This window comes from Gobius niger, assembly GCF_951799975.1.
Source record: "Gobius niger genome assembly, chromosome: 10".
Classification (NCBI taxonomy): domain Eukaryota; kingdom Metazoa; phylum Chordata; class Actinopteri; order Gobiiformes; family Gobiidae; genus Gobius; species Gobius niger.
This window is the reverse complement of record NC_136861.1, coordinates 1,685,959-1,706,709: the sequence shown is the minus strand read 5'-3', so window position 1 is coordinate 1,706,709 and position 20,751 is coordinate 1,685,959. Positions and strand designations below refer to the sequence as shown.

General features: G+C 45.0%; 1 protein-coding gene across 1 annotated transcript in view; it reads left to right on the top strand.

The window, feature by feature from the left end:
- Nucleotides 1–4,315: 4,315 nt before the first annotated feature.
- Nucleotides 4,316–20,751, top strand: part of LOC306969744 (4-aminobutyrate aminotransferase, mitochondrial-like) — an 18,275-nt gene continuing 1,839 nt past the window's right edge. Inside the window, exons 1-13 of the mRNA XM_079565451.1 lie at nt 4,316–4,403; nt 6,495–6,592; nt 8,424–8,453; nt 8,542–8,659; nt 9,615–9,664; nt 10,995–11,075; nt 11,798–11,890; nt 13,840–13,902; nt 13,972–14,035; nt 15,950–16,098; nt 17,047–17,184; nt 17,310–17,477; nt 18,080–18,226. Of these exons, the coding sequence (XP_079421577.1) occupies nt 4,346–4,403; nt 6,495–6,592; nt 8,424–8,453; nt 8,542–8,659; nt 9,615–9,664; nt 10,995–11,075; nt 11,798–11,890; nt 13,840–13,902; nt 13,972–14,035; nt 15,950–16,098; nt 17,047–17,184; nt 17,310–17,477; nt 18,080–18,226 (1,257 nt within the window). The 5' untranslated portion in view covers nt 4,316–4,345. The remainder of the gene's footprint in view (nt 4,404–6,494; nt 6,593–8,423; nt 8,454–8,541; nt 8,660–9,614; nt 9,665–10,994; nt 11,076–11,797; nt 11,891–13,839; nt 13,903–13,971; nt 14,036–15,949; nt 16,099–17,046; nt 17,185–17,309; nt 17,478–18,079; nt 18,227–20,751) is intronic.

Here is a 20,751-nt window from a genome sequence, read left to right as displayed (position 1 = left end):
CCATGTTTGAAGCGGAGGTGTTATGACTTTCTTTTGCGCTTTTTGATCATTTCAAACACATCCTTATTAAAAGCTTCCCTTGGTCTTGCAAGTCGCTTCTCTCCCATGACTTGACTTCAATTACAGACACTTCTAGTCAAATATCTATCCAGAACAAGTAAAAGTTGCTCCATCAAAACTTTACCGAAGTATCTGCCTTTATTCCAAGTAGAAAGTACACCCCTCATAGTAATTGCAGTGTTCGGAATCCTAACTTTGCAGCTTGAAAATAGTTGAAGACTGTTCCCAAATTCACCACCTGTACTGGGAATAAAACAGGGACAAATCTGCATCCTTGTGGTGAGCCAGAGGAATTATCCACACCTCCTACAGTTTAGGAATGTGATTCATAAAGCTATAATAGGACAAAACATGCAGCTAACTCTTATTGTTTGGAGTCTTTATGGACAGATAGTGGAGTGAAAAGTATTATATTTAGTGGAGTAAAAGTAATAGGTCTCAACAAGATACTACTCAAGTCAAGTACAGATTGCATCAGAGCGGGTCGTAGTGCGGTTTTTTGCCTCTCGCCGCTCTGCGAAGAAGGGGTGAGCCTCGAGGTTTGCATAGGGTTTGGGAGCTCAGTGGGAAATGAAAACCCTTTCAAAACTAAAGAACTCGAACTCCAGGTATGTTTTTAATGATCAAACATCGCAACTTGGAAGCGCAACGCTGGTAAAAGTGCACGTAACACATAACACTTCCCTTTAACATGACTGTCAGCACAGATGAACTGAGAGAGATGGAGATTCTAACGTTTAGGGATCATAATGCTGTCAAAAGGTTGAGCATTTCTGAATTTTCTACTTGGAGCATCGGTGTTTCCAAATACAAGCAGACTCTTAAACCACCGGGGGGCCCCCTGAGTTGCAAAAAAAATAAAAAATAAACGTTAATTGCAGTAGTTTGTCAGGTTGGAAAAGGATGTAGAGGAGCGTTGGCCTCTTTGAAACCAGAACCGGCCCTGGCCTCCATCTTAAACTGTTCACTTGTGTGGCTTGAGCGCAGCCTCTGAGCGTGTTCGTGCCAGCCTGGGGGGGGCACGTCGTTTCATGGGTGTATTTGGACTAAACTGTGCCATTGTGTGTTTTGCTAACGCTGCTCCTGTCGGTGATTCGTCCACACCATATCGATGTCGGTAGCTGCTTTTGTGTGATGATTACGATGACCATGTTGTAGCCCACCAATGTGAACTCTGCTGGACCATGTCTTAGGTAGTGCCTGCATGTTCTGTTCTTTACCGCAATGACATATCACTTGTTTCTATGCTTCTACTGTATGTTCTTAATTTAATTCCTCAATAAATTAATAATTTTATATTCAGCCATGCCTGTGTACGGATGTTATTTTCTACAAACGTTTTTAATGTTTATTGTTGGTAATTTTGTTATGTTATGCTGTATCATCATGGTTTTGGTAAGCTTAATATTTTTGCTGACACAAACAACATTTAAACCAAAATTAAAGCTAAGTTTTAAATGCTCTGTGCTATGATCATGATGCTAACATGGGGAGTTCGTCTTATTGGAATGAATAGATAATAGATGGATCATTGCTTAGAGTATGTTAGAGCAAACTACACAGAATGAAGAATGGAGGAGACTGTACGGTGTCTGTGTACACTGGTGTATGAGTGGGTGCTGCTGTAAAGCTCTTTGGTCCTGATAAAGGTAGAAAAGCACTATATAAGTTCAGTCCATTTACCATTTTACAAATGTGGCGTTTTATTTGTTGAAGCGAAAGGCTAGAATTAGTGTTAGTTAATAGTTAATTAACATGTTAAAATAGCACGACAATCAGAGCTAACTTCCGTGAACATACTGACCATAGTTTGTGCAGACTTTCACACTTTCATGTCAGGTCTTATTTAAAGAGGGGGTATTATGCTTTTTTCAGTCCCATAGCACCAGTCTATATCACACTACAATGATGACAAACCTTCTGTTGGTCTGTAAATGCAGTAAATTAGAATAACTGCCTTGTATAAAAAGTCTCTCTCAAAATGGCTGTAGTGAATGTCTTGAAATAGGCCTCTGTCTCTTTAAGAACCTCTGAGCCTTTAGACACGCCCCCTCCACACGCTGTCTGTGGCATCAGTGGGGAGGGGGTTCTGCTGAGGAGCAGTGGTTGGTTACTCGGCTGGTGACCAAAGCTCGGAGGCGTCTCCAGGAGGTGGGGGCGTTCCTAGGAGGACTCAGGCAAACCTATCCCTAAAATGGCCGCCATCAGAGTTTTTACAGATTACTCAGAAATACGTGAATGTGCCAAGGCAACACTTCAGCCATGTTTTTAATGAGGGAGTGACAGAATAACATGATAAAGAGCTTGAAAAAGTCCATTTTGCATAATACCCCCCCTTTAAATCAAACCTGCTCCACAATGTGCCCTGCAGTAGAGGCTGTTTACACCGGCAGGCCCTGCCCAGCCCAGTGCCCGGTCTACCCTGTTCGGTGAGCGTCTCCACTGCCCAGGCCAGGACTCATCCGAGCTGACCAGGCACAAGTCTGCTGACCTGGTGCTGACGTGACGTGAACAGACTGGCCTCTGACTGGACATGGAGAGAGAGGACCGCCCTCTAAAGCATGCACTTCAGACAGATTCAATATTTCACATCATCATACCGCTGTTTTCCTTTGCCAATGAGCAGCACAACTTCAGCTAGTGTTAGCATAACATTAAATAGCATTAGCTTACCTTCATAGCTGATGTTTAGCTGCTTCTTGCCTCTAGTGTTTCCCTTGGGACTTGTGAATAATCCCATAAACCCCACCAAAAGGCAGCATTTGTTCATCGCAGCTTAACACGCTTGTGTCCCGCACGCCTCAGTCTAAACTCTCAGGCCCACTCACCCAGTTCATGTGAGGGCTTCATGTAGAAGATAGAACTGATGAAGATCCTGAGTGATCTGTGAAACATGGCTGCTCAATCTCCTCCTACGAAGCCTGTTCCTTAAGAAGGGAATAAAGGTGGGAAGCTGATGTTGGTGAAAGTGTTGATGATGTTGATGATGATGATGATGATGATGATGATGATGATGATGATGATGATGATGATGATGATGATGATGGTGGTTGTCATCACCATGGCAGGACGGGGCTGCTTAAGGACGTACTGACGGCGGCATCGGTTCCACGCAGCAGGGCAGCGGGACATGCTGGTGGACTGGGATAATGCCAATAATAATAATGCCAAAAATATATATATTAAGGAAATGAGGCGCGGGCCAGAACTGGACCGCGGGCCGGAACTATTGAGTGGCCCGTTGTAGAAAGACGCCGCTCACTATTACTGAGCACTTGTACAGGCCACACTGGTGTCCGGTCGCTGAATGACCAGGAGATTGTATATTTCTCAGAATTTGGAGCCAGCTGATCAGTCACAGGACTAACACATTCCTGACTGGGAACTAACTATTTCAATATTTCATTTTACTATACAGAAAAAAATGCAATTAGATTGTTTTTGTTTTGTTCAGCTGTCTTGTGAGGTTGGTTGTAAAGATTTTAAGTATTTGTTAAAAGGTGATTGAACTGAACTCTTTTAATTTTTTTGTATTTTCTATTTCAGCAAAACTTGACTTTTCTTAAAAACTGTAAGTCAGGGGTGTCCAAACTTTTTTCATGGGGGGCCGCATATTGAAGTGTACACGGGGTGAAGGGCCGTAGATCAGTAGTTAGTGCCGCAAAACCTTGGACTGGCCTTCTATTTAAGCTTAAAACCTTCATGCCAGCTCTGTCTCACAGTAAAATGTTAGTTGTTCGGATAGAATTGTATAGAATTATTACATTTCAAATATAAAGGTCCATCTCTGGTGATGAGTACCGATACAGCAAGAGGCCGAGGGCCACCATAAATTGGTCTGAGGGCCGCATTTGGCCCCCGGGCCGCACTTTGTTCACCTCTGCTGTAAGTTGTTTTCAGCCTTAAAGCTCAACAGTTGAACTTTAAAGTTTGTAGAAACAGATTCCACAGTATGTTTGAGTTCAGTGAACCTTATTATGGGATGCACAGTGGCACAAATCAAGGCCGCAGCCTCAGCGTCCGAGGCTTATCTCCCACATCTCCCGTTGGCTCGGACTCCTTCCCCCTCCCTGCTCTGATAGCCTCACACGGGCTTTGGACCTACAGTTTAATGCTTTAACTGCCTACTAAACTTATTAATCTGAGACTGCTTCAGACAGGACTTCCATACAGATAGTTAATGTTTGCCCCCCCCCCCCCCCAATGAACAGTCAGTCTCCGCCTGTGTGTGGGATCATGGGGATGATATATACCGGTGTCCTCAGGGTGAAGTGTATTTGTGACCATGGCGTCCCGGCTCCTGACACGCCTCTCTCTGCACAGCCTGCGCTCCTCTCTCTCAGGTAAGAGCCGCTCACGCCATCACACTACAACTCATCTTTCTCACTTTTCTCTTTGCACTTTTACACTTTTGTCCTAACTCAGAACATCGTAAACACAATGTAGGAAAAGTGCAAAGCATTTGTATCCATTTGCTGACCTTGCAGTGACCCACACAGTCATCTGAAGGAGAGGTGAGAATGAGTTTGGACCAAAACTGCACTGCACAAAGTTATCCTTGAAATTTGTCCTTGATTTGAGATTCTAATTTAAAGAAATCTGACCATGAAGCGAGATATTTACACTTACATTAAGATAAAAGAAATCACATCTTCATTGACTTACTGTTGTAGGTGTTTTATCTTCATTTAAGTCTAAATCTCTTGCCCCGTGGACAGATTTCTTGAAATGAGACTCTCAAATCAAAGAAAAAGTCACTTACTTTTTGCAGTGTGACATTTGAATCCACATGTTCTCTTTGATTATTTGTAACAACAACTAAATCAGCCTTTAACATCAGGCCTTTACCTGGAAACAAGAAACAGCCAAATCTACAGTGCAGAAGAGCCTGTTATATAATATTACATAAATATATAAATATACATATAAATGTTATTTCACATAGATTTGACTTGTATCTTCAGAGCGTGTCTTCTGTTTCCCCTCTGCCCTCAGTGCAGAGCATGTTTCACTCTCACATGCAGCATGTCAAAGATACTGAACACGTATGTTTCAGTGTGTTCCCCGGTGTGTTAATGTCATTGATCTGTTCTGGTCTTTGTGTAACATTTTCAAGTGAGGCAGCGCTTGCACTCAGTGTTCAGTTCAGTCAAAGTGATGTTTTTTGCCGACTCAATTTACTAAATTAAAAGTTGTTTATGAGACTAAAACTATGACTAAATTGCCCAGATATTTTCGACAACTAAAAAGAGACTGAAATCATCCAAACTCCACTGACAGTTAAACAGAGCCTCATATCATTTAAATCCTCTGCCAAAGGAACATGAGGAGAAGCTCCACCCAGCAGAGCACCGCCATTAAATATGAAATCCAAAATTCATCTTATATTTAGTTGACTAAAACCCGACTAAAACTGAAAAGAATTATTTGACTAAATCTTGAGTAAAATGAAATGACATTTATGTCAAAAGGCGAAAACTAGACTAAAATATGGCGTCAAAATGAACACTGCCTGCACTGTGCCTTGTGTGGGTGTTTTACGTTTAACAGCTTATTGTATTTTCATTGATTAATTTGCACAATGTTGTAAAAGTGGTTGTTTTGGGGGGGAAATACGCTGTTGTTTTGTGTTTTGTTGATGTTGTATAAGGCCTGCTCTGCACATGGGCCACAGTGTCATCTTTCTGTTATTGTGTTACCCTGTGTTACTCTTTCTTGGTATAAAACAGGACGTGGTGCGTGTTTGTGTTGAAATGACCGCTCCGTTTGTCCTGCTCTGTACATCAGCCGGACAAACATCCTCCATATCCTGTTGACTGTAATCATAAACCGCCCTGTCAATTTTTGAGCGGACTCTGGTGCGACCTGGTCTGGCCCGGTCCTGGGGCCAAAGTCCCTCACTCCCGCTGCGATCCGACCCAAGCCGGTTTGCTGTGTGGATTAGATAGTACTCTGTTACATATACAGTACTACACTTACTACACTTACTATACTTCAGGCAGTACTTTTTCACTTTTTGCTTCTACTGGAGCAGTGTTATTTTGAAGTCATCGTACTCTTTCTTTAGTAAAAACATCTAGTTTCTCTTAGATAATGTTCTATATTGATTTAAACATTTCTAAAGTTTCTTGTATCATATAAAGGCTCTGTACTCGATATATTGTCATCCTTCAGTACAGTGACTGTGTATTTTTCATAAGACTTGTCCGCCTGCCGTGTACAGGTCAGTCCGTCCTGCCCTCTTTACACCTGCCTTTGCTTTGATGCTCCTTTAATACAAAATGGAATAAAAAGCACTGCCCCGGGTTCATGTGCAGTCGGTGGAGTCCATGTTTGTACTGACCGCTGTGTTTGTGTGTCTGCGTGTGTCTGCGTGTGTGTGTGTGTGTGTGTGTCTGCGTGTGTGTGTGTGTGTGTGTGTGTGTGTTGGACAGGCTGCAGACATGTGAGTAAGGCGGCCCCACAGGCTCAGATGGAGTGGGACTACGACGGGCCCTGCATGAAGACAGCCGTCCCTGGGCCCCGCTCTCAGGTACTGCACCATGCTCTGACACTACTGCAGTACTACTGTACTAATGCAGTACTTTCTCATAGCGCCACATTGTTGTCATTACTCATTCACAACAGACTGAGTGGTGGTGAGTGACTATTGGAGCCACAGGTGCCCCTGGGGCAGACTGATGGACACACTCCCATAGCCAGTGGTGATGTGATGCCAGACTCTCTCCTCGACTGGGAAGGGGCGAGGGTGAGGGGTGGATCACATTTTGGCCGTGTGCAGACCCACACCTCAGCTGTACATCTCTGTCTAAAGTTTTTAGTTTGAGCTGGAGCTTATATAAGCCTATAATGCTAAAGGAACACGTGTGATGTAAATGTGACGCTGCTATAGGAGAGCAGCTCCGTGCTGCTTCTAATGAACCACACTTCAGTCCACCTCTTTTTTTAATAAGCGACCCCCTCTCGCCAGCAGTGCAGTGTCATAGATCAGCAGCAGCACAGGGGCCTGAGACTCGGCTCGTCCCAGGTTCTCAGGGCATTCCACAATGTGGGTCCAGTGACACAAAGAGCGGTCCCCTCGTAGCTTCCATTTATTGTGGGCATAATAAACAAAACCTGATCTGATCTGCAGCAGAGAGAGACTGTGGAGCGAGGCCATGGAGGCATTTATCAACAAATATAATGTATGCTCATGTTTGTTGGTGCCGGTTAAAACCCGAGTGGCTGCATTTTGAACGAGCTCAGGCCGAGTCATCAATTTGTGGCTAATCCCCAAATAGAACGCATTGCAATAATTGATAATCGAGGTGAATCTAAAATTCACCAAATTGCACTCAATTACATCTTACATTCAAATAAACTCACCCCCCCCCCCCCCCCCCCCCCCCCTCATATACAGCATACCTATACATGCTTTTCAGTCATGTGACCTTTGTTGTTCTGGTGGCCATTTTGAATACCAAAGTGGAACTGTGCAGTACTACAAATGTAACAATATCTCTACTCAGGATGACAATAAAAGACAATTGATCGACAGTGGCATTTTTATGTATTTGTAATTACTGTTCAAGAAGGAAACAATAAAAACACGGCCCCAGAGAAGGACGTTCATGTGAAGAGACCAGTGAGTCAGTGTTTAAGATGTTAGCATGCTGCCGGTTAGCATTTAGCTTCAACAGCTCAGCTCTGACCTCTCCAAGAGAAAGCCCTGAACCACAAACATCTAGCCTTGGATACAACATGTGACAGAGGTCAGAGGTCAGAGCAGTGACTGTAGCATTTCCTCAGTGTTCATAGGTGTGAGGCACAGGTGTTTATCAGTTTGAAGCCATTGACAATTGGTTGATGACAGTTGCTAACCAGTAGCATGCTAACATCTTGAGCAGCTTAAACACTGGCTCAGACTGAGACTCTGTTGACAAACTGTAAAAATCACAGAGGAAGTTTTTCTGTCCCTTCTTTGACGTGTTCATTTAGTCTTCAGAGTGAAGCCGATCTTTAGTAAATCCTGCTGTAGAGATGCTACGTCTGCGCCACATCTGCTGCTTATATCACATAAACACATGTTTTTACTGTTTTCTTCTTGAGCAAAGATTCCGAGTTCATAGAAATGCCACTGTCAGTCAGTTGTCTTTCATTTTCATCCTGAGTAGAGATATTGTTACATGCTGTACTGCAGAATTCTACTTCGGCATTCAAAATGGCCGCCAGAGCTATGTGTGATGTCATTGGAAACGCATGTATATTGACCTCACCATTTGTAAAGTCCTGGCTTTGGCCTTGGTGCTAACTGCTGTGCCACCGTGCTGCCTAGCTGACTCATTCACCTACTTCCTTACTAATCTCCTTATTTCTGTTTATAGAAGCTACTCAAGAAACTGGGAGACATCCAGGTGAGAGACATTGGCAGCACCACAAAACCACGGCCGCCTAGATGAGTGTATATTTATATTCACATGAACGCTGCATTCTGTCCTTTAGAACGTCGTGGCCATTAACATGTTCGTAAACTACGAGGAGAGCCGCGGGAACTACCTGGTGGATGTGGACGGGAATCGCATGCTGGACGTGTACACCCAGATCGCCTCCATCCCCATCGGTACGACTGCTCCTGCTTTCTTCTAGATCTCATATTCCTTTCATAGGAAATGTAAATGACTAACTGTACATCCTTCAAAATGCAAATGCAGCATGTAACAAACTCCACTTTCAGATCTTTCTACCATCAAAAACTTACCTAGAGTCATGTTTTGAGCAATTGTCAATCTTCATGTATGCTCCTCTCATGGTCCTAAACCAGGAAATGCTGTCCTTACCGTCCAATCTCCATCACAATTGCAGCAACATCCACCTGCAGCATGGACAGCCCACTCTCTGAGCAAAAGAATGCTGCGTTCAAGGCGACTGGTAACTAGGATGTTTCCCTCCGAGCGGTCAGCTGACTAATGCTACACTAAGCAGCAGATATCATTCAAAACATGCTCCGTAAAGTAAAGCTCACATTACTGATGCTGAAGCTTTATCTTTGGCTGCAGATCACTAAACTCGGAGCACTCTGATCATCTCCGGGTTTGCCTGTTGTAATTACCACTTTGAGCGGTGCCCAAGAAGAAGAACATTTCAAACATAAACGAAGCTCCTTCCTATTGGACCTGACAGGCCAGTTGACAGGAAAGCTCGTCTCATTGGTCAAAGTGACAGTGGGAGGGACTTACTTTACATGAAATGAGTCAGTTATACACAATGTATTACATTTGTAAACTTTTCAACTTACAGACTTAAACTTACGTCACTTTAATGCACTACACTGAACAAAAATACCACCAAACGTATTGTGGCATAGATCACAGATGGTATGTGTCTGGATAAACCACACCTCTGAGGTCACACTCACAGGTTCAGACAGATTTGTGAACAATATCTGAGAGAAATGGGTCTTTTTTTTATATATCTTGAGTTCCGCGTATGAACAATGGGAGCACAATTGAAGGTGTTGGTTTTCTATTTTTGCTTCGTTTCTATTTGAATCTATTTCTGTTGTGTTGATGTTTCAGGATACAACCATCCCGCTCTGCACAAGCTGATGGTCGACCCCAATAACCTGGTACTACTGACTACTACCACCTCTCACAGTTAAAGGCACTCTACCTGATTTTCATTTGTTTTATTCAAACAATGAAAGTTGTTTGTTGTGTCCAAACATATTTGAAGCAGTTTATAGACACAGGGTCACCGTCAGAGTGTGTTGGCAGCATGTTCATGAGATCTATTCAAAACCTTAGGGAACCGACCGCTCCAAACGTCTCCTTGTGTGTAAAAAGTCTGTTATTCAACTTAAACTGTGAAACTAAAGTATGATATAGACTCATACATGCAAAGTGACATATGTCAAGCCTTTGTTTGTGGGGGGGGGGCTCTCTTGTACATGCGTAACATGCGTGATGCAGCGCGCGATGTTTAATAGAGATTAAAGAAATAAAAGTGTCCCTCCGCTGTGTGAAGCCACTCACTGCAGATCCAAGCTGAGCGGGCGGGACAGAGAGGCAGCAGCCTCGCATTGGACACCGTTCGAATGCGCAAATTTACGAAATGTACATGATTTAATTGATCAGAAACTGTCATATCGGCAGCGGAGGAGTTGCAGAGTTATGCAGTAGCTACAAGAAAACTGTAGCGTGTTGGAACATTTGCGCTACAGCTGCAGGATTCTTGGAGCGGCTGAATTGGAAAAAAAAAGTTGCTCTGCGTCCTGTAAAATGTGCTTCTATCTTTTGGACTGAGCTCTGGCTCCACAAGGAGCATCATCAGGAGGTAGAGACTGACACATGATGGAAATGTCTCCTTAAAACTCAGATCAGACCTGGTGTTGTGGCACTTGAGGCGTGTGTGGTTTATTTATGTAAAACTTCTTTTGGTGTGAGGGGTGTGCACGTTGATCTATCAAAGCAAGCCCGTGCATAACCGACGCGCTCAATCAGACTTTTCAAGGCAATTTCGCTTTTGTTTTCAATTGTGCTGCTTGTAATGAACCACGCCTCAGTCGGCCTCTTTTTCTTAAATAACGCCCTCTCACTAGCGGCGCAGCCTTTAGCGCAAAACCTGCGCCCCATGCAAGATCGCGCGTGTGCCACGTTGCGTTTAGAGTTGCGCACGGACTGCGCCCATCACAAGATCTGGCCCTCCGAGTTTCACCTGTATACTAAAGGAGGTTCATTCCACAATTAGGGGGGGGGGGGATGTGGTATAGTGCCTTCAACTGTGGGACTGAAGTCATTTACACGTGTTTAACATGTTTTTAAAATGTCAGTCGTAATGTAGTTACTGTATGTACAGCATGTGCACTGACTGTCTGATCTTCCGTGTTATCTTGTATGGTCCCATGTTGTCCCGTCTTGTCCCGTGTTGTCCCGTGTTGTCCCGTGTTGTCTTGACAGAGCACGTTTGTGAACCGTCCTGCTCTGGGGTTCATGCCTCCAGGGGACTTCCCCGACAAACTGGCGGAGAGCCTGCTGTCGGTCAGTTGTTTTTACTTGTAAAGTTGTTAAACTGATACTGAGCTTAAATGAGGTTCATTTCTATGTTAATCATTGACATGTTTAGTCATTTCAAGTGTTTTAGAATTTCCAGTCTGTGTTTATAAATGTAAATTTTGGTTTTATGTAGAGCATGGTTGTCCAAAGTGGGGTCTGCAAGCCAAACTTGGACCTTCAAGAGGTGGATTTGTACTGTAAGTCATTTGGGTCAGTAGTTGATGAGGAGCTCACACCAGCTCAGTCTCTCCAGCACTAACTAAAGGGAAATGAATCATGAGGACAGTTGCATTCATGTAAAGAAGAACAACAGAATGTTTTAGGCAACAATACAGGGACATGTTGTTCATTATAGTCAGACTTTATGTATTCAGTTAATATATTTATTGTCACTACAGGACAGTGCATATTAACCAACAGTACAACACTGAGCATCTGAAACAGTTAGTGTGACCCATAGAGCTGGTCTAGTGAAACACAGCATCTTTAAACATCATCTATAACAATGGAACGTTCATGACTGATGAAGTCTTGTCCTACCGTCACTGTCCAGATTTAAAAAAGAACCCTCGGGTATTGTCTGAGAAGAAATAAAACATGTAATAGCCACATCAGAGAGTCTGTTTATTAAGAGCTAAGGCTTACAGAAAGACAACGCTTCATTTCTAGATTGTGTGTCGTGTTAACTGTGGTGTTTCCGTCCCCAGGTGGCCCCCCGTGGGATGTCCCGGGTCCAGACCATGGCCTGTGGGTCCTGCTCCAATGAGAACGCCTACAAAGCCATGTTCATCTGGTACAAGGTGAGTCCAAAGACATGTTCAAAGGTGGAAAAAAACAAACATTTATGTGATGTTTGCCCCAGGATTAGGGTTTGTGTTTTTGAAATATTTTCAGTTTTCAAGAAGCATCTACGTTTGAGAAATGAACTGCTAAAGTTAAACAAAGAGGCGCTGTGTCGGGGTCTCATGATCAATTCGAGCGGATATTAATCACATTCAGGTCTGATGTGAAAAGTAAAGTAAATCCATATTACACTGCGTTCCAAATGATTATGCAAATTGTATTTTTGTGTCAAAAAGGTAAAAAAAATATTTTTTTAATGAAACTCATGGATAGTTTTGTGTCTCGGGGCTCTATGAATCACTGACATTAATCTCAGAGACCTGGGATGATTCGTTGTCAGGTTAAGCCCAGTCAAGGGAAAAACTACTGAAAAAGGATGTTCCACTTTATTATGCAGATCAACATTTTCAAGCAATAAGGGAAAGATAAAGGATCTCTCTGCTGATGAAATAGTTGAATGCCTTGGTCTAGGTATGAAAACCTTCGATATTTCATGAAAGATTAAGCGTAATCATCGAACTGATAAGAGATTTGTGGATGATTCCGAGCACACATGGGTTTGTGCAGATAAAGGCACAATGAGGACGGTTTCAGCCAGACAAATACATCAGATTAAGAGAACAGATGCTACAAAGCAGCAGACAGGTATTTGAAGCTGCTGGTGCCTCTGGAGTCTCCCGAACATCAAAGTGTAGGACCCTCCAGAGGCTGCAGTTGTGCATAAACCTTCTATCTGGCCTCCCCTAAACTGTTCATGGAAGCTGAAACAGAAACGGCTCCAGTGGCTCAGAAATACATGAGGACTCATTTTCAAACAGTCTTGTTCACTGATGAGGCCGTGTGACCCTGGATGGTCAGATCAATAGAGTAGTGGATAGTTGGTGAATGGCCACAATGTCCCAACAAGGCTGTGACGTCAGTAAGGAGGGGGCGGAGTCATGTTTTGGGGAGAGAGTTGGTCGGCCCCTTTAGGATCCCTGAAGGTGTGAAAATGACCTCTTTCTGACTGACCACTGTCTTCTATGCTACAAAAAGAAGAGCCGTGTTTTCCCGAACAAAATCCTCTTCATCATGACAACGCACCATGTCCTGCTGTAAAGAATACCTCTGCATCACTGGCTGCTATGGGCATAAAAGGAGAGAAACTCATGATGTGGACCCCCTCCTCCCCTGACCTCAGCCCTATTGACAACCTTTGGAGCCTCAACAAAAAAAAACTTCTATGAGGGTGGGAGGCAGTTTTCATCCAAACAGCAGCTCTGGGAGGCTATTCTAACATCCTGCAAAGAAATCCAAGCAGAAACTGTCCAAAAACTCACAAGTTTAATGGATTTAAGAATTTTGAAGCTGCTCAAAGAAGGTCCTATGGTAAAATATAACTTGGCCTGTTAATACTTTTTTGATTGAAATAGCTTTTGATTTCAGTAAATATGACCTCCTAATGCTACAAATTCAACAAATGACCATTTTCAGTTAATTACAAGCTTTAAAATGTATTGAAACAATGAGTTGCAGAATAATTTGGAACAGTGGCTTTTGAGGTTTTTACTATATGTGTTTTTGAAAAAAAAAATACTGTTATTTTTTTCAACCATTTAAATGATCCTCCAACAGTTAAAGACTTGATATTTTATTATACTGACTCTCATTTGTGTTGACAGTTTAGAAAAGGTTTTGCAGTCTGATAATATTTTGGTCGTCTGGAACTCCTGGCGTTGGAAATACGTGCTCGGTCAGTGTGGAGGCGACACCACGGAGAGTGTGGACCGACATCAGTTACACACCAGGGTTTGTGTGACTCAACACTGACCAAGCCCGTATTTGGGAAGTGAGGGCACCTTGGGGGTCGCGGCCTGAAAGGTTTGGGACGTCCCGCTCTAACTGTGTGTGTGACGTTCTGGTGCAGAACAAGGAGCGTGGATCCAGCAGCCCCACACAGGAAGACCTGACCTCCTGCATGGTCAACCAGGTGTGTAGTCCCAACAGTTCAAACATCATCACATCTGCCCCCCCCCCCAAACCAAACTGTCTCCCACAGAGTCCAGGCAGCCCCAACCTGACGCTGCTGTCCTTCAGCGGAGGCTTCCACGGACGGACCATCGGTACGGCCTTCTTTAACTCTGATGGGGACAGGAGTCACGGGGACAGGAGCCACAGGGACAGGAGTCACTGGGACAGGAGTCACGGGGACAGGAGTCACAGGGACAGGAGTCACAGGGAGTCACTGGGACAGGAGTCACAGGGACAGGAGTCACAGGGATAGGAGTCACTGGGACAGGAGTCACTGGGACAGGAGTCACTGGGACAGGAGTCACTGGGAGTCACTGGGACAGGAGTCACTGGGAGTCACTGGGACAGGAGTCACATGGACAGGAGTCACAGGGACAGATCACAGGGACAGGAGTCACAGGGACAGGAGTCACTGGGACAGGAGTCACTGGGACAGGAGCCACAGGGAGTCACAGGGACAGGAGTCACTGGGAGTCACAGGGACAGGAGGACGTCATTTGGGCAGGAGCGGGTCACCTGACAACTCCCATAATGCAGTTCTCTGCATAAGTGTTCATCAGAACAGAAGCTGAGGTTCTTTAGGTCATGAAGAGTTACAATGAACTGGTTTGACTTTATAAATATAATCTGGTGGAGACATGAGTAAAAAGTCTGTCCACGGATCGTTATAGGTTAACATGAGGGAACCATGACTCACTAAAGCAGCAGCAGGATGAGGACAAACAGCGCCGTAGGGTTTGGTGGTGAGAAGATGTAATTGCAGCACTAGTCATGAGATAGACTGTGATTATCAGGCGTTTGTTGCGAGCTTTTAAAGAATGGACTAGTTTGTGGGGCCCTCATGAGCGGGGCCTCCACCTTAACAAATCATAATCCAAATATTCTCCGTATAGAATGAATGGGGGAAATAAACTTTAATGACTCCCCCGGGGAGAGGCCCACAGCTTGGGCAGACCCACCGACGTGTTCGGGCGGGTCTCCCCTTTCAGACAATGCCACTAACAATGCCACTTAATTTTGGATTAAAAGACGTTTTCTAATTTTTAGCATTTTTATTCCTTCAGAGCGTTAAAACGGCAATTACTCCGCGGGGGAAAGAGCCACAGCCCGGGCATACACATCCTCGTGATTGTGTGGCCAAGATGAACCGGCCCATGTCCTTGTTTTGACGGAAGCTCCAAAGACGACTCTAACCCTAACCCTAACTTTGCGAAAATGACAGTTGTGATGCTGTTGGTTCAGGGACAGCATTAAAGAAAGTGACTTGGTTGTTTCAGCTCAAATAAAGGTTCTTTTTCCCCACAATTTTTCCCCCATTTTTTTCCTGATGTCTTTTTTACACGTTTTCCTTATTATTTTATTTGCTTCCTAATTTTTGCCAATTTTTTACAACCAATTTTCCGACCAATGATGAACCCGATATTGCATATTTGCAGATCTTCCATACATTATTGTTGTGTTTTCTGGTTCTAGACGACAAATATCTTAGAACAGGTCCCTGAGCCCCAAAACCAACTGGACTGGCCCAACATGCTGTGTGAGCTCTCAGTAATGGACAATGTTCTGTATCTGAGTTGGCCTCCACACAAAACAGAAACCTTATATAAATAGAAGGTCAGAGGTGGCGAGCTTAGTGTTCTGACCTCCAAACAGGAAGGTCACAGGTTGGAATCCCTTTAATGTAAACCAGCTTGCCCCTATTCGTGTCTATTTTTGTCTATCTTTGTGGCGCAGTGGTTAGAGCTCATGCCTCCTCAAGAAGGTCCCAGGTTTGATTCCCACCTGGATGGGGCTTTTCTGTGTGGAGTTTGCAGGTTCTCCCCGTGTCTGCGTAGGTTTCCTCTGGGTACTCCAGTTTTCCCACCACTAAAACATGTACATTAGGTTCCCATTCGGCCAGTTCCACTTTTTTTCATATCAACATTAGCTGCACAAATACACAGATCATCGAGCTGAGACACATCCCTGTAAATGCTGCTGTTTTTCTCATTAATGCTTATGTCCAGGGTGCTTGGCTTCCACCCACACCAAGGCCATGCACAAGCTGGACATCCCATCTCTGGACTGGCCCATGGCCCCCTTCCCCAGGCTACGGTACCCTCTGGAGGAGTTCACCAGGGAGAATGCGGCGGAGGAGGCTCGCTGCCTGGAGGAGGTACACACCATGCAAGCTCTGATGAAATCTGCTGAGTCCACCTTTTTCTTCTGAAGATGTTCCATTTTAGTCCTGGAGAGACTCCTGCTGTCTGTCTGTTTGAAAGTAAATCCTTCTGAATCCACTTGACATCCACAACTGAAATACTTTTTCTTATTTTGTTAAGTAAAATAACTCACGGGGTTAAAAAAGGTTGGAGACCCCTGTTCTTGTGTAACCATAGGGCGGGTCCGGGTCCCCTTTCAAACAACTGCACACGGCAAATCTGGCAACAAAAGCATTGAATAGACAGTTGTTTTAATCAACTCAATTCATGGAAAACAAATCAGTACAAAACCGAACATTAGAACTGGAGAAAATGGGAGGTCAGCACAGTCCATCCACAGTGATATGACCAAGGCCCTTCGAGCTATGGGGCACCGTTGATTCATAACAAGAAAATGACTCAGTTACTATCCCTAACTAGAGAGGAACAGTCAGTAAAGGGGCCGGGGCCAAATGATCATTAACAACTAGTGACTGAGTCAAATACAGCAAACACGGCACCATAAAAAGGCTCTGGCAAACTCACAGATCCATTTGAGAACAGAATCTGACCAAATAAAGGGCCGATCTCAGCAGAGAGAGGTGGATTGGCTGTTCACACACAAAGGGCTGCATTAAACAGACCAGTCATTCTCAGCTGCTATGACAATACATTTCTTTTTAAAGGTATAATGTAAAATACTGTACTTTCCTCACAAATGATTATTGAATAAGCATTTAAAAAGTCAAATAGGGTGTAATAATGATATACACGTCTCAATAACAAGCATTTCATAGACTCAGGTGGTGTGGAGGGGCTGATGGTGCAGATTGGCAGCCTGGCTTCCCTCAGTCTTCCGCTGGGCAGCTGTGGCTACAATAGAACTACTACAAACGTATGAGCGGTGTGTTGTCGTGCTTCAGGTGGAGGACCTGCTCGAGCAGGGGAGGCTGAAGGGCAGACCGGTGGTTGGGATCGTGGTGGAGCCCATCCAGGCAGAAGGAGGAGACAACCACGCCTCTGTGGACTTCTTCAAGAGCCTCAGGAACATCGCACGCAAGGTTCTTCCACATTCCTGTTGACTGTATTCCAACTAAATTCAATTTCAAATCACACGTATGAAAACATTTGTCATGCATGTGTGTGTGATCGCTTTGGTGAGATCCTCCCTTTCCCTCTGCTGCAGCATGGCTGTGCGTTCCACGTGGACGAGGTGCAGACAGGAGGGGGCGCCACTGGGAAGTTCTGGGCCCACGAGCACTGGGGGCTGGACGATCCGGCTGACATTGTGTCCTTCAGCAAGAAGCTCCTGACCGGAGGGTTCTACTTCAAGGACGAGCTGCAGCCTAAAGAGGTGCTCCACACAGGGGTCACAGTTCACCACTCCACACAGACATCAGAGTTATAGTTGCACTCCAGGCTCCTCTCAGTCCTCTCTGTCCTCTCTGTCCTCTCTGTCCTCTCAGTCCTCTCAGTCCTCTCAGTCCTCTGTCCACATGTGGACAGGCAGAAGCAGACAGTGGAACAGCAGTCAAACAGAGCAGTACTGGGTGTTCTGGAAGGCCTGTCTAAATAAGTGACTTACTTTGTCAGCTCTACAGAAAATGTTTCCACCACATCGGGTCTCTCCCAGTCTGAGAGGAATATCTAAATTAGCTCTAAAATATCAAACTTACCAGTCTGCAGCTTTGCTTGACTGGTAAATTCAACCTCACCTAATGAAAAGAGTCCCCCTACCTCTGTCCTGGACTGTGTGCTATCACAGTGAGGTGAGTGAGAGCTTTCTTTGACATAAAGTAGCCTGGTGTTAGACATGTGTCACAGACACAGTCAGTCTCACTGTCTGCCAAGTGGCTTCTCATCCTGATGTGTTTGTGGCTATAGTATTTGGAGGCTTAGCTTGTGGACTGTGTTGCAGCTGGAGCAGCTGGGCTGACATGGTTGCTTTGTTTTCAGCCCTTCCGGATCTTCAACACGTGGATGGGCGACCCGACCAAGACCCTGTTCCTGGGAGAGGTTCTGAACGTGATCCGCAGGGAGAACCTTCTGGAGGAGGTGGCTCGCTCTGGGACGGCTCTGCTGCAGGGGCTCAACGCTCTGCAGGTAACATTCACAACTCCGTCACCTCCACTATAGCTGCTGTGGTCCAGAACCAGAAAACAACACCATCATGTGCTGTATATTTCTGCTGTCTCAGTCCCACCAGGCCAGTGGCTCTGCACACTCGCCACAAACATGTTTAGTCGCTGGTTCCTGGCCAGAGCCGGCGGGGGAGTGGTTCTCGCTCCTGTGATGTTTGCAGACACAGACGGGTGTTCACCGAGCTGGCCCTTTGTGTTTAAGGCTCTGTATTAAGTAAATGAAGTGGTGCATATCCAAATACTCATGAATGAGGTGAAAGAGATGTTCCTGTGCTGACATGAGGGAGACTGCAAGTCAAAGGAAATTAATCTAGGAGGCTTTGAACTAAGATTCTAAGTTTAAGTTGAAGTTTAATGGTTTTAATGGGTTTGAGTGCCCGGATGATCTTAGGAGCTCTGTTGTCGGGGGCTTCGTGTCCCTGGTAGGGTCTCCCAGGGCAAACTGGTCCTAGGTGACGGGTCAGACAAAGAGCGGTTCAGAAGCCCCTTATGAGAGACCAACAGGCCCTGTTAGAACCATGAGGCCGTCCTTCTGTGGACCCACCACCTGCAGGAGGAGCCATAGGGGCTGGTGCAGAGTGATTTGGGCAACTCCAACAGCTGCTCCTACGACCCGGCAACGGAAAAGGGGAAGAAAATGGATGGATGGATGGATGGATGGATGGATGGATGGATGGATGGATGGTTTTGTATAGCCCAAGTTGCCTCACAGAGCTGCACCGAACATTAAGGCAATAAAACAGAGCAATAAATATGACAATTTAAAGTTCAGGTGAATGAAGTATCCAGGCAAACAGACCGTCCAGTCCTCAGATTCCAGAATGCAGGTTCCTCTGTTCAGCCGAGGTCCTCCGTTCGACCAAGACAGGCACTCCCGAGGGGGGGGGGACAGGAGAAACCATGTGAATAGTGATGAACAGACTACAGATAAATTAAATATTGTATCACAATAAGACAAAGTCTGCAGTAAGAAGAAGAGGATAGCGCTCAGTGGATTGTACTTCCCACAGCAGTGTTTCTCCTCAGGCAGCTTTACTTCAGGCTGTGGGTCAGAGCTTTACTTCAGGCTGTGGGTCAGAGCTTTACTTCAGGCTGTGGGTCAGAGCTTTACTTCAGGCTGTGGGTCAGAGCTTTACTTCAGGCTGTGGGTCAGAGCTTTACTTCAGGCTGTGGGTCAGAGCTTTACTTCAGGCTGTGGGTCTGAGCTTTACTTCAGGCTGAGGGTCTGAGCTTTACTTCAGGCTGTGGGTCAGAGCTTTACTTCAGGCTGAGGGTCAGAGCTTTACTTCAGGCTGAGGGTCAGAGCTTTACTTCAGGCTGAGGGTCAGAGCTTTACTTCAGGCTGTGGGTCAGAGCTTTACTTCAGGCTGTGGGTCAGAGCTTTACTTCAGGCTGAGGGTCAGAGCTTTACTTCAGGCTGTGGGTCAGAGCTTTACTTCAGGCTGAGGGTCAGAGCTTTACTTCAGGCTGAGGGTCAGAGCTTTACTTCAGGCTGTGGGTCAGAGCTTTACTTCAGGCTGTGGGTCAGAGCTTTACTTCAGGCTGAGGGTCAGAGCTTTACTTCAGGCTGTGGGTCAGAGCTTTACTTCAGGCTGTGGGTCAGAGCTTTACTTCAGGCTGAGGGTCAGAGCTTTACTTCAGGCTGTGGGTCAGAGCTTTACCTAACTGACCTGATCAGAAGCTCATTCTCAGAGGTCCGTTTTGAGCCTAGTCTTAAATGTAGGGACTGTTTCTGCTTCTTTAACATGGGCTGGGAGTTTATTCCATAAAACCAGAGCTTGGAGCTGAAGGCTCTGCCTCTTACAGTGATTTTGGAGACTCAAGGAATGTCTAGTAGGCCTGAGTTTTGAGAGCAGAGTCTCTGTTTGGCTGATATGGAATGATGGCGTCTTGGAGATAGAGCGGAGCCAAACCCTTTAAATGTGAGGAGCAGGATTTTAATTTTGATTCTAAACTCAACAGGAAGTCAGTGGAGAGACTTTAGCACAGGTGTGATGTGTTCTCGTCTCTTTGTGTAAACAATCTTGCAGCTGCATTTTGAACTAATTGAAAACTTCTCAGGGAACTTTTAGGACACGCTGCCAGCAGCAGTTACAGTAATCCAGCCTTGATCAAACAAATGCATGAATACGTTTTTCTGCATCACTCTTAGGTAAGACGTTTTGTACTTTATCAATGTTGTGCAGGTGAAAGAACGCTATTTTACAAGCCTGGTTTACATGTGTTTTAAAAGAGAGGTCTTGGTCAAACAGAACTCCGAGGTTTTTTACTGTAGAGCTCGTTCATACGCTAACATTATCCAGGGAGATGACCTGCTGAGATAAAGACTCTCTCAGTTTTTGAGGGCCTAATATAATAACCTCGGTTTTGTCCGGGTAAAGAAGGAGGTAAATCACACTCATCCAGGTCTTAATGGTTTTTACGCAGGAGCTAAGACTCTAATTTATCCGTCTGACCTGGTTTCATTGATAAAAACAGCTGTGTGTC